The sequence below is a fragment of the Aotus nancymaae genome, unplaced genomic scaffold (genome assembly GCF_030222135.1).
Source record: "Aotus nancymaae isolate 86718 unplaced genomic scaffold, 86718_ANA_hifiasm-v0.15.2.pri h1tg000011l, whole genome shotgun sequence".
NCBI lineage: Eukaryota > Metazoa > Chordata > Mammalia > Primates > Aotidae > Aotus > Aotus nancymaae.
The window spans coordinates 61029544-61042296 of record NW_026988422.1 but is presented as its reverse complement, the minus strand read 5'-3'; the positions used below and the strand labels follow the sequence as shown (position 1 = coordinate 61042296).

Sequence of the window (12753 nt, the reverse complement as noted above, 5' to 3'; positions counted from 1 at the left end):
TTTAGTACAGGAGGGGTTTCACCATGTTGGTCAGGCTGGTCTTAAACTCCTGACCTCGTGATCTGCCTGCTTCAGCCTCCCAAAGTGCTGGGATTACAGGTATGAGCCACTGTACCCGGCTGGTAATTCATATTTTCCTAGATAAAAATAGTTCATTTTTATCTGGATTTCAAGTTTGTTGGCATAAAGGTGTACTTTTATATTTTGTTTAAAAATAATCTCATCATATTTTATGTCATTTTGCATTTCTAAGATTGTGTATGTGTTTTAAACTTTTTCCTTGGTTCAGTTTGTTAGAAGCTTATTTTAATGATTTGTTTTGTTTTGTTTTGTTTTGTTTGAGACAGAGTTTCGCTCTTGTTACCCAGGCTGTAGTGCAATGGCACGATCTCGGCTTACCACAACCTCCGCCTCCTGGGTTCAGGCAATTCTCCTGCCTCAGCCTCCTGAGTAGCTGGGATTACAGGCACGCGCCACTGTGCCCAGCTAATTTTTTGTATTTTTAGTAGAGACGTGGTTTCAACATGTTGACCAGGATGGTCTCGATCTCTTGACCTCGTGATCCACCCGTCTCGGCCTCCCAAAGTGCTGGGATTACAGGCGTAAGCCACCGTGCCCGGACTTGTTTTGTTTTTTTTAAAAGATGGGGTTTCACCCTGATGGCCAGGCTGGTCTTGAACTCCTGACCTCAGGTGATCCACCTACCTCGGCCTCCCAAAGTGCTAGGATTACAGGCATGAGCCACCTCACCCGGCCTTTAATGATCTTTTAAAATAACCAGGTCGTGGCCATAAAAATGGAGTTAAAGTTTCAATAAAATAAAATAACCAGGTCATGGTTTTAGTAATTCTATTGAGCTATTCTTTTTTATTTCGAGCATTTTCATTTTTGTGTTTAATAATTAATTCCTTCCTTCTTTCTTTTGCTTTATTTTGTGGCTATTTTTCTTAGATTCTTGAATATTTGTGGCTCGTTTGATTTTAATTATAATAAAATATAATTATTATTTATTTATTTATTTTACAATTAGAGCCGAGCATCAAAGACTAGGAAAAATTATTTTTATAAAATTTATATTATTATTATAATTAAAATTAAATGAGTCATACATATTCAAGAAGCATTATGATACAATAATTAGAGCTAAGAAAGTTTTTATTTAACCTCTTCAGTTATATGCTATTGGCCTTTGAACTGATTATATTTTGGGGCACAAAGCCAGCATCCATGAGCATCATTTGGAAGCTTGCTTAGAAATGCAGAGCTGGACTCGGTGGCGCATGCCTGTAGTCCCAGCTACTTGGGAGGCTGAGGTGGGAGTATCGCTTGAGCCCAGGAGTTCTGGGCTGTAGTGCGCTATGCCAATTGGGTGTCTGCACTAAGTTCGGCATCAATATGGTGACTTCACGGGAGCGGGGGACCACCAGGTTGCCTAAGGAGGGGTGAACTGGCCCAGGTCGAAAACAGAGCAGGTCAAAACTCCCGTGCTGATCAGTAGTGGGATCGCACCTGTGAATAGCCACTGCACTCCATCCAGCCTGGGCAACATAGCGAGACCCCGTCTCTAAAAAAAAAAAAGAAATGCAGAATCTGGTACCCCAGACCTATGGAATCAGAATTTGCAATTTTACAAGATCCGTGGTGATACTTACACACATTAAAGTTGGAGAAGTGATGCTCTACATTTGTCTTTGTCAGATGATCTGTTAGAGAGAGAGAGACATGGCATGACATTTTCATTATGACTGTAGTTTCTCAAATTCTCTTAATATTTCTAATCATCTTTGCTTTATAAAGTTCGAGCTGGGCTCAGTGGCTCATACCTGTAATCCCAGCACTTTGGGAGGCCGAGGCGGGCAGAGTGCTTGAGCCCAGGAGTTTGAGACCAGCCTGGGCAACATGGCAAAACAACCCGTCTCTTAAAAAATATACAAAAACTAGCTGGGCATGGCGGCATATACCTGTAGTCCCAGCTATTCAGGAGACTGTGAGGTGGGATGATTGCTTGAGCCAGGGGAGATTAAGGCTGCAGTGAGCCAAGACTGCCACTGCATTCCAGCCTGGGCGACAGAGTGAGACCTGGTCTCTAAATACATGAATAAATAAAGTCTGAAGCCATATCATCTGATGAACAAATAAAAGTTCACAATTTTTATGTATTCCTGGTGGGTTATTCTTTTAAATTGTAGCCTCTTTTTCTGAGATGATTTTTTAAAGTAGACTTTATTTTTTAGAGCAGTTTTAGGTTCATAACAAAATTCAAAGTACAGAGATTTCCCTGTCCCCACACGTGTGGTGGCCTCCACCATTAACATCCCCCCACCAGAGTAGCACATTTGTTACAATTCCTGAGCCCACACTGACATATCATTTATCACCCCGGGCCCATAGTTACATTAGAATTCACTCTTGATGTACATTCTATGTTAAATGTATATTAACAAGTATCCATCATTATAGTATCATAAAGAATATTTTACAGGTGTAAGGCACTGTGCCTGGTCTCTTCCTCAACTATGTATTTTAATTACTTGATTATTCATTTCTTTTTAGCTCTAACATTCCATTGTCTGGATGTATCATAGTTTATTTATCCATTTACCTACTGAAGGACATCTTAGTTGCTTCCAAGTTTGGGCAATTATGAATAAAGTTACTATAAATATCTGTGTGTAGGTTTTTCTGTAGACCTGTTTTCAACTCCTTTGGGTAAATACTGAGGAGTGCAATTGCTGGATTGTATGGTAAGATGATATTTAGTTTTATAAGAAACTGACAAACTGTCTTCAAAGTAGCTATACCATTTGCATTCCTACCAGCAGTGAGTGAGAGTTGTCTTGTTCCACATCCTCACTAGCATTTGGTGTTGTCAGTTTTCTAGGTTTTGGCTATTCTAATAGTTGTGTAGTAGTATTTCATTGTTGTTTTAATTTGCATTTTCCTGTTGACATCTGAGGTGTAGCATCTTTTTCTTTTTTTCTGAGACAGAGTCTCGCTCTGTCACCCAGGCTGGAGTGTAGTGGCACAATCTTGCTTCACTACAACCTCCGCCTCCCAGGTTCAAGAGATTCTCATGCCTCAGCCTCCTGAGTAGCTGGGTTTACAGGTACCCATCACCATGCCTGGCTAATTTTTGTAATTTTCGTAGAGACGGGGTTTCACCATGTTGGGCAGACTGGTCTTGAACTCCTGACATCAGGTGATCCGCCCGCTTCAGCCTCCCAAAGTGCTGGGATTACAGGCATAAACCACAGCGCCCAGCCTGATGTGTAGCATCTTGTCATATGCTTACTGAGCATCTTTGTCTGTTAAGGTCCCTGGCCCATTTTTAAATTGGGTTGTGTTCCTATTGTTGAATTTTAAGAGTTCTTTGTATATTTTGGATAACAGTCCTTTCTGTCTTCTGCAAATATTTTCTCTAGTCCGTGGCTTGTGTTTTCATTCTCTTGACAGTATCTTTCACGGAGCAGACTTTTAGTTTTAATTAATTATTTATTTAATTTAATTATGTACAGCTTGTCAATTTTTTTTTTCATGGATCATGCCTTTGGTGTTACAACCATAAAGTCACTGCCAAACCCAAGGTCATCCAGATTTTCTCCTATGTTATCTTCCAGGAGTTTTGCAGTTCTGCATGTGACACATTTTGGCTTAACTTCTGTGAAGGGTGTAAGGTTTGTGTTTAGATTTTTTTTTTTTTTTTTTTTTTTTTTGCCTGTGGATGTCCAAGTGCTTCAGTACCATTTGTGAAGAGACTGTCTTTTCTCTATTATACTGCTTTTGCTCCTTTGTCAAAGATCAGTTAACTATATTTACGTGGGTCTGTTTCTGGGCTTTCTATTCTATTCCACTCTATTTGTCTTTCACCAATACCACACTGTCTTGATTATTGTAGCTTTAAAGTATGTCTTGAAGTTGGGTAGTGTTATTCCTCTGACTTTGTTCTTCCCTTTCAATACTGAGTTGGCTATTCTGAGTTTTTTTTTTTTTTTTTTTTCTTGCTCTGTTTCCCAGGCTGGAGTGCAGTGGCACAGTCACAGCTCACTGTAGCCTCAACTTTCTGGGCTCAAGCAATTCTCCCACTTCAGCTTCCTGAGTAGCTGGAACTACAGAACTACATGTGCACACCACTGTGCCCAGCTAATTTTATATATAGTTTTTGTAGAGACTGGATCTTGCTCTGTTGCCCAGGTTGGTCTCAAGCTTCTGGCCTCAGGTGATCCTCCTGCCTCAAACTCCCAAAGTTCTAGAATGACAGGCATGAGCCATCACACCCAGCCTGTTCTGAGTCCTTCCATTTAAACTTTTTTTTTTTTGAGACAGTCTCACTTTGTTGCCCAGGGTGGAGTGAAGTGGCACCATCTTGGCTCACTGCAACCTCTGCCTCCGGGGTTCAAGCAATTTTCCTGCCTCAGCCCCCCAGTAGCTGGGACTACAGGCGCCTGCCACCATGCCCAGCTAATTTTTGTATTTTAGTAGAGTTTCACCATGTTGGCCAGGATGGTCTCATACTCCTGACCTCAAGTGATCCACCCACCTTGGCCTCCCAAAGTGTTGGGATTACAGGTATGAGCCACCATACCTGGACCCATTTATAGAATCAATTTTTCAATATCCTTATAAAGTATTGAGTCTTCTTATATGTAAACATGAAATTTCTATATTTATTTTGTTGTTCTTTGACTTCTCTCATCAGTTTTGTCGTTTTCCTTATATAGATCTTGCACATATTTTGTTTGATTTGTACGTAAGTATTATGTTAAGGGGTACTGAGATGGAGTTTCGCTCTTGTTACCCAGGCTGGAGTGCAATGGCGTGATCTTGGCTCACTGCAACCTCTGCCTCCCGGGTTCAGGCAATTCTCCTGCCTCAGCCTCCTGAGTAGCTGGGATTACAGGCACGCGCCACCATGCCCAGCAAATTTTTTGTATTTTTAGTAGAGACGGAGTTTCACCATGTTGACCAGGATGGTCTTGATCTCCTGACCTCGTGATCCACCCACCTTGGCCTCCCAAAGTGCTGGGATTACAGGCGTGACCCACCGCGCCTGGCGGTAATGTGTTTTTAATTTCAAATTCCACTTCTTCACTGATGGTATATAGAAAAGAGACTGACTTTTGCATATTAATCTTGTATCCTACAACTTTGCAATGTACATTTAAACATTTATCCTGTTGTTTCACTACGTCATTGTAAGGCATAAGTGACTATTACTATAAATTGTGTATCCAGTGAAAGGCTCATCAGAAACTCAAAAGAATAAAACTGTTCGTCTCTTACCTGCCTATGACCTGGAAACCGCTGCCCCACTTCCAGCTGTCCCACCTTTCCAGACCGAACCAATGTACATCTGACATATAGTGAACTGATGTCTCATGTCTCCCTAAAATGTATAAAACCAAGCTGTGCCCCAACTACCTTGGGCACATGTCATCAGGACCTCCTGAGGCTGTGTCATGGGTACATAGCCTCAACCTTGGCAAAATAAATTTTCTAAATTAATTGAGACTTGTCTCAGATACTTTCTGGTTTATAGTGTTATCTGTTAGATCAATTAGGAGTAAGAAAAACTAAAGTTTTAAAGTTTATTTTTCTTTTTCCACCTAACCAGTGTGCTATAAAGTTTTAAAGTTTATCTTCACTTGTTCCTTCTTCAGTGCTTTTGTTTTCTTTATGTAGATCTGTGTTTCTGACCTGTATCATTTCCCTCCTCTCTAAGGAACTTCTTTGAACATTTCTTGCATTTCTACAATTTCCCTCAATTTTTCTTTGGCAAAGTCTTTATTTCTCCTTCACTTTTGCAGGATAACTTTGCACTGAGTTCTAGGTTAGTGATTTTTTTTTTCTGCATTTTAAATATTTCACTGCACTCTCTCCTTGCTCGCATGTTTCTAAGAAGTCAGCTTTCTTATCTTTGTTTTTCTATAGGTACAGTGTTTTTTTCCCTCTGGCTTCTCTCAAGACTTTTTATTATTGTTTTTCTGTAGTCTCAAAATGATATGTTTAGGCATAGTTTTCTGTTTGTTTGTTTTTGTTATTTATTCTGCTTGGTGTCTTCTTGAGGTTCCTGGATCTATGGTTTGGTGTCTGACATTAATTTGGGGAAATTCTCAGTCATTATTGTTTCAAATATTTCTTCTGTTCCTTTCCCTCCTCCTCCTGGTCTCATTATATGCATGTTACATCTTTTGTGGTTGTCCCACAGTCCTTGGATGTTTTGTTCTGTATTTTTCAGTCTTTGTGTTCTTTGCTTTTCAGTTTTGGAGGTTTCGGTTAAAATATCCTCAAATTCAGAGATTATTTCTTCAGGCATGTACAGTCTACTAATAGGGCCCTCAAAGACATTCTTCGTATCTGTCACAGTGTTTTTGATCGGTAGTATTTATTTTTGGTTCCTGTACTTCTATCTCTCTGCTTCCATTGCCTGGCTGTTCTTGCTGTCTACTTTATCCATTAGATCCTTTAGCATATTAGTCATAGTTATTTTATTTTATTTTATTTTTTAAATTTATCCACCTGTCGTCTTTGTTATTTCCAACTTTCAAATTAGGTTTCTTTCTTTTTTTTTTTTTTTTTTTTTTGTTGCAGTATTTTCCTGAAATTCAATTAATTTTTTTTTTTTTAAAGAAAGAAAGAAAATGAAGAAGAGGAAGAAAAAGGAAGAGAAAGAGAGAGAGAGAATGGGAGTATTGCTTTCTTGCCCAGGCTAGAATGCAGTTTAGTAATGGGTATTGAAAACCTCTTTTATACCAATAATTATACTTGATGTAGACAGGAAGGAATAAGGGAAGAAAATAACAAACAAGCAGCCAACCAATATTTCATTTAAACCTATGAAATGCTATGCGATTACTGAGGAGTGATTTACTTCCAATTATGTAGTCACTTTTGGAATAGGTGTGAGGTGGTAATGTATGTTTTGTGTATTTGAAGTGGAGAGTTCTGTAAATGTTTATTAAGTTTACTTGTTCTGGGTCTGAGTTCAAGTCCTGGATGTCCTTGTTAATTTTCTGTCTCGTTGATCTATAAAATCGTTAGCTCTTCTTGTTACATTGATCCTTCTGCCATTATATAATGTCCTTCTTTGCCTCTTTTGCTCTTTGTTGCTTTAAAGTCTACTTTATCAGAGGCGAGAATTGCATCTCCTGCTTTTTGTTTATTTGTTTATTTTTACTCTCTGATTGGTTGATAAATCTTCCTCCTTCTCTTTGTTTTGAGTCTTTGTGTATCGTTGCATGTGAGATGGGTCTGGATGCAGCATACCGATGGGTTTTGGCTTTTTATCCAATTAGAATATATATATATAGGTTTAATACTGGCATTTGATGCTAGCTGGCTGTTTTGCCCATTAGTTGGTGTAAATTTTTCATTGTGTTAATGCTCTCTGCTTTTTGATATATTTTTGGAAAGTCTGATATTGGTTGTTCCTTTATATGTATAGTGCTTCCTTCAGAAGCTCTTGTAAAGCAGGCCTGGTGGTGGTGAAGTTTCTAAGTACTTGTTTGTTCGCAAAATATTTAATTTTTCCTTCGATTATAACGCTTAGTTTGGCTGGATAGGAAATTCTGGGTTGAAAGTTCTTTTCTTTAAGGATGTTAAATATTGGTCCCCACTCTTTTCTGGCTTGTAGGGTTTCTGCTGAGAGATCTGCTGTAAGTCTGATAGGTTTCCCTTTATGGGTAATTTGACCTTTCTCTCTGGCTGCCCTTAGTATTTTCTCCTTCATTTCAACCCTAATAAATCTGGCAATTATGTGCCTTGGGGTTGGTCTTCTTGAAGAATATCTTTGTGGTGTTCTCTGTATTACCTGGAGTTGAATATTACCCTGCCTTGCCAGGTTGGGAAAGTTTTCCTGAATGATATCCTGAAGAGTATTTTCCAACTTGGATTCATTCTCTTCATCACATTCAGGTACACCTATCAAACGTAGATTAGGTCTTTTCACATAGTCCCATATTTCCTGGAGACTTTGCTCATTCCTTTTCATCCTTTTTTCTCCATTCTTGTCTTCTCGTTTCATTTCACTGAGCTGGTCCTCGACTTCTGATATCCTTTCTTCTGCTTGATCAATTCGACTGTTTAAACTTGTGCATGCTTCGCGAAGTTCTCATGTTGTGTTTTTCAGCTCCATCAATTCACTTATATTCTTCTCTAAATTGTCCATTCTCGTTAACATTTCGTCAAACCTTTTTTCAAGGTTCTTAGTTTCTTTGCATTGGGTTAGATCAAGTTCTTTTAATTCACAGAAGTTTCTTATCACCCACGTTTTGAAACCTGCTTCTGTTATTGGAACACACTCGTAATCTATTAAGCCTTGTTCCATTACTGATGAGGAATTGCGATCCCCTGTAGAGGGAGAGGCATTCTGATTTTGAGTATTCTCTGCCTTTTTACACTGGTTTCTTACCTTCATTATATATTTATCCGTCTGTCGTCTTTGTAATTACTGACTTTCTAACTAGGTCTCTGAGCTGACGTCCAACTTTTTGATTCCCAGCGCCGAAATCTGAGCAATCCACTGTGCCGGCCAAAATAGCGGTGTTAAGATTGATGGTGCTTTTCTGCCCGGGAATCTCCGGACTCTGCACCAAGAACTGGCGCGCTAAGGCGCCAGCAAAACCGCCACGCCGGCCACAAGAGTTGCCCTGGCAACCCGTGGGGCTCCTCTGCTGGGAATCTCCTAGTCCGTGAGCAACAAATATTCATCTGAAAGTGTGGCGTCCTCTCGTTCTCTGCGCTTTCACTGGGAATTACGAGCCCGAGCTGCTAGTGATCAGCCATCTTGGATCTCTCGATTTTATTTTATTTTTGGAGACAGGGTCTTGCTCTCTTATCCAGGCTAGAGGGCAGTGGCATGATCGCTGCTCACTGCAGCTACAATCTCCCAAGCTCAAGTGATCTTCCCACCTCTCCCAAGTAGCTGGACCACCAGCACATGCCACCATGCCTGGCTAGATTTTCTTTTTTTTTTTTTAGACACTGGGTCTCACTTAGTTGCCCAAGCTTGAATTCCTGGGCTCAAGCATCAGCCTCCCAGATTGCTGGGATTACAGGAGTGAGTCACCTCGCCTGGCCTCGGTCATAGTTACTTTCAATTCCTAGTCTGTTATTCTAATATTCCTCCCATATGTGCTTCTGATGCTTGTTCTACCTTTTTAAATTGTGGGTTTTGGTGGTTTTTCATTTTTTTGGCTTCTGGTATGCCTGTTAACTTTTTCTTGATAGTTAGACATGATGTACCAAGTAAAAAGAACTGCTGTAAGTAGGTTTTTTTTTTTTTTTTTTTTTTTTTTTTTTGTTAATGGCATGATCTCGGCTCACTGCAACCTCCACCTCCTGGGTTCAAATGATTCTCCAGCCTCAGCCTCCTGAGTAGCTGGGATTACAGGCACCTGCCACCACACCCAGGTAATTTTTGTATTTTTAGTAGAGATGGGTTTTTACCATGTTGGCCAGGCTGGTCTCAAACGCCTGACCTTGTGATCCATCCGCCTCAGCCTCCCAAAGTGCTAGGATTACAGGTGTGAGTCATCGCACCCGGCCAGTAAATAGGCCTTTAATGATGTAGTAAGGAGTTGGGGAGGGGAAGTGTTCTATGGTCCTATGAGTAGGCCTCAGTCTTTGAGTGAGCCTGTGCCCTGGACTGTGAACCTCACAAGTATTTCTCAGGTTTTTTCTCCTCCTTCAGTGGAACAGGATGGCTAAAGTGGGCTGGAGTTGAGGAGCCCATTCCTCCTTCCACTGGAAGGGTAGACCTGACTGGAACTGGATATTTTTCTTCTCCCAGGTCAGTTAGGTTCGAATAAAACCTCAGAAGGTTCAGCTCTGGTCAAATAGTTTCTCCCGAGGGCAGACCTTGCTAAGAACAGAATACCCTGGCATATTTCAAAGTGATTCCTTTTCCCCTTCCTCTAATGGAAGCACAGGGATTTTTCTCAGATATTCACTGAGAACCTGGTTAAGCTCCTAGAGGTAAAAAATCATAAGTCGGGGGTCTCCAGTGATTGGGTCCTCCTGACATTTTTATTCTCAGACTTGTCCACTCTGAACATCCAACAATTTGTCAGTTACAGTTCTGGGTTCCCTATCTTGGCACTGGTTCCCATAGAGGTTTCTGCTCATGGGTTGCTGCTCTAGCAAGTTAATTCTGAGCATTTGTGTTTTGATCCCTGCAATCTTACGGACAGTAATTTGCCCTGTGATCCTACCTCTCTGACACATCTATGAAGAGTTATTGATTTTTTGGTTCAGCTTTTTTTTTTTTTTTAACTTCCTTTCCTATAGGCTTCTTTAGTTCAGCTTTTTAATTATTGTTAGGATAGAGTGGCAACTTCTAGCTTCTTACATGTCAGACCAGAAACTGGAAGTCAAGATAATTTTTTTTTTTTTTGAGATGGAATTTGGCTCTGTTGCCCAAGCTGGAGTGAGTGGCACAATCTCGGCTCACTGTAGCCTCCAATTCCCGGGTTCAAACGATTCTTCCGCCTCAGCCTCCTGAGTAGCTGGGATTATAGCCAGTAAGCCTCGCTGATTTTTTTGTGTGTTTTTAGTAGACAGAGGGTTTCACCATGTTGACCAGGCTGGTCTGGAACTCCTGACCTCCTCAAATGATCCGCCTACATCGGCCTCCCAAAGTGCCGGGATTATAGGTGTGAGCCATTGCACCTAGCCAAGATAATTTTTTTTTATTTTGAGATAAATACAGATTCACAGGAAATTGTTAAGAAATAATAGTGAAATCCCATGTACCCATGTACCCATTTTCCATCAATGGAAATAGATATTGCAAAACCGTTGTACAATATCACAGCCAGGATATTGACATTGATACAGTTAAGATACAGAACAGTTCTTTCACTAAATAATTTTTCATGTTGCTTCCTCACAGCTTCCAACCTGGAAACCACTAATGTGTTCTTCATTCCTATAATTTTGTCATTTCAAGAATGTTATATAAATGGAATCATACGTATGCGACCTTTTGGGACTGCCTTTTTTCATTCAGCATAAGTCTCTGGAGATGTATCCAAGTTGTGTGTCTGAATAGTTTGCTTTTATTGCTGAATAGTATTCCATGGCATGGCTGTATCACAATTTATTTAACCATTCACGTGTTGAAGGACATCTGGGTTGATTCCAGTTTTTGGCTATTATGAATAAGGGTGTTATAAACATTCATGTACAGGCTTTTATGTGAACATAAGTGTTCACTTACCTAGAATGAATGCCCAGGAGTATAAGTATTGTCATTTGGTAGTTGCATATTTATTTTTTTAAGAGACTGCCAAACTTTTTCACAGTAGTACTATTTTATATTATCACTAGCAATGTATGATCCAGTTTCTCTGCATCCTCATCAGCAACTGGTGTTGCCAATAATTTTTATTTTATGATTCTATATGGAAGACTGACATCTTAATTTTTTTGTTTTCCCATTCATTAATACAGTATGTCTCTCTATCTAAATATTCTTTGATTTCATCAGCATTTTATAGTTTTCATTATGCAAGTCTTGTATACATGTTTTATTGGATTTACATCTAAGTATATCATTTTTTGGAGGGATAAATGAAATAGCATTTTAAATTTTGGTGTCCACATGTTTATCACTATTATGCGTAAATACAATTGGTATTTATATGTTTATTTTGATCCTGTAACCTTGCTGATTTCATTAGTTCTAGGAGGTTTTAAAAACAGATTCCTTGGGCTGGGTGCCGTGGCTCACGCCTGTAATCCCAGCACTTTGGGAGGCCAAGGTGGGCAGATCATGAGTTCAGGAGACTGAGAGCATCCTGGCTAACACGGTGAAACCCCCCATCTCTACTAAAAGTACAAAAAATTAGCCAGGCATGGTGGTAGGTGCCTGTAATCCCAGCTACTCGGGAGGCTGAGGCCGGAGAATCACTTGAAGCTGGGAGGCAGAGGTTGCAGTGAGCCGAGATCATGCCACTGCACTCCAGCCTAGGCGACAGAGTGAGACTACGTCTCAAAAAAAAAAAAAAAAAAAGATTCATTGGAGTTTTCTACATAGATAATAATGTCATTTATAAATAGAGGCAATTTCATTTCTTCCTTTCCAACCTTCATGTCTTTTAATTTCCTTTTCTTGCCTATGGCACTAGAACTTCTAGTACTATGTTGTATAAGACTGGTGAGAGCAGATATTTTGCCTTAGCCTTACTCCTGATTTTTTTGTTTTTGTTTTTTTTGAGATGGAGTTTCTCTTGTTGCCCAGACTAGAGTGCAATGGCACGATCTCAGCTCACTGCAACCTCTGCCTCCTGGGTTCAAGTGATTCTCCTGCCTCAGCCTCCCGAGTAGCTGAGATTACAGGCATGAGCCACCACGCCCAGCTAATTTTTTGTGTTTTTAGTAGAGATGGAGTTTCACCATATTGGCCAGGATGGTCTCAAACCTCTGACCTTGTGATCCACCCACCTTGGCCTCCGAAAGTGCTGGGATTACAGGCATGAGCCACCGTGCCCGGCCTTGATTTTTTTTCTTTTTCACATGAAAGTTTTTAGTGTATAAGCTTCTAGTGAAAAATCCACAACAGCCATAGATAATATCATTACAGCACCTTTACTCCTTCGGCTTTTTGCCAGCACCAACATTGGCCTTTGCAGTCCCCCTGACTTTCTTCACTCTGTTCTTGCATTCCTTTTATTGCTTTCTTAAGGTCTTTTTCTTCTCATACAGGCCATGTCTTGCAAGTCTATGTTTGGGTTCATTTTTCTTTGCATAATCCAG

At 40.1% G+C, this 12753-nt stretch overlaps 2 protein-coding genes across 3 annotated transcripts in view; one reads left to right on the top strand and one right to left on the bottom strand.

The window, feature by feature from the left end:
• The window catches only part of SAMD15 (sterile alpha motif domain containing 15), a 57069-nt gene that overhangs the window by 21899 nt on the left and 22417 nt on the right, over window positions 1–12753 (bottom strand). For both annotated transcript variants that reach the window (XM_012476913.3, XM_064375072.1), the window contains exon 3: window positions 1653–1703. In XM_012476913.3, the coding sequence (XP_012332336.1) occupies window positions 1695–1703 (9 nt within the window). In that variant the 3' untranslated portion in view covers window positions 1653–1694. The remainder of the gene's footprint in view (window positions 1–1652; window positions 1704–12753) is intronic.
• The window catches only part of NOXRED1 (NADP dependent oxidoreductase domain containing 1), a 40905-nt gene that overhangs the window by 26200 nt on the left and 1952 nt on the right, over window positions 1–12753 (top strand). The window lies entirely within an intron of this gene.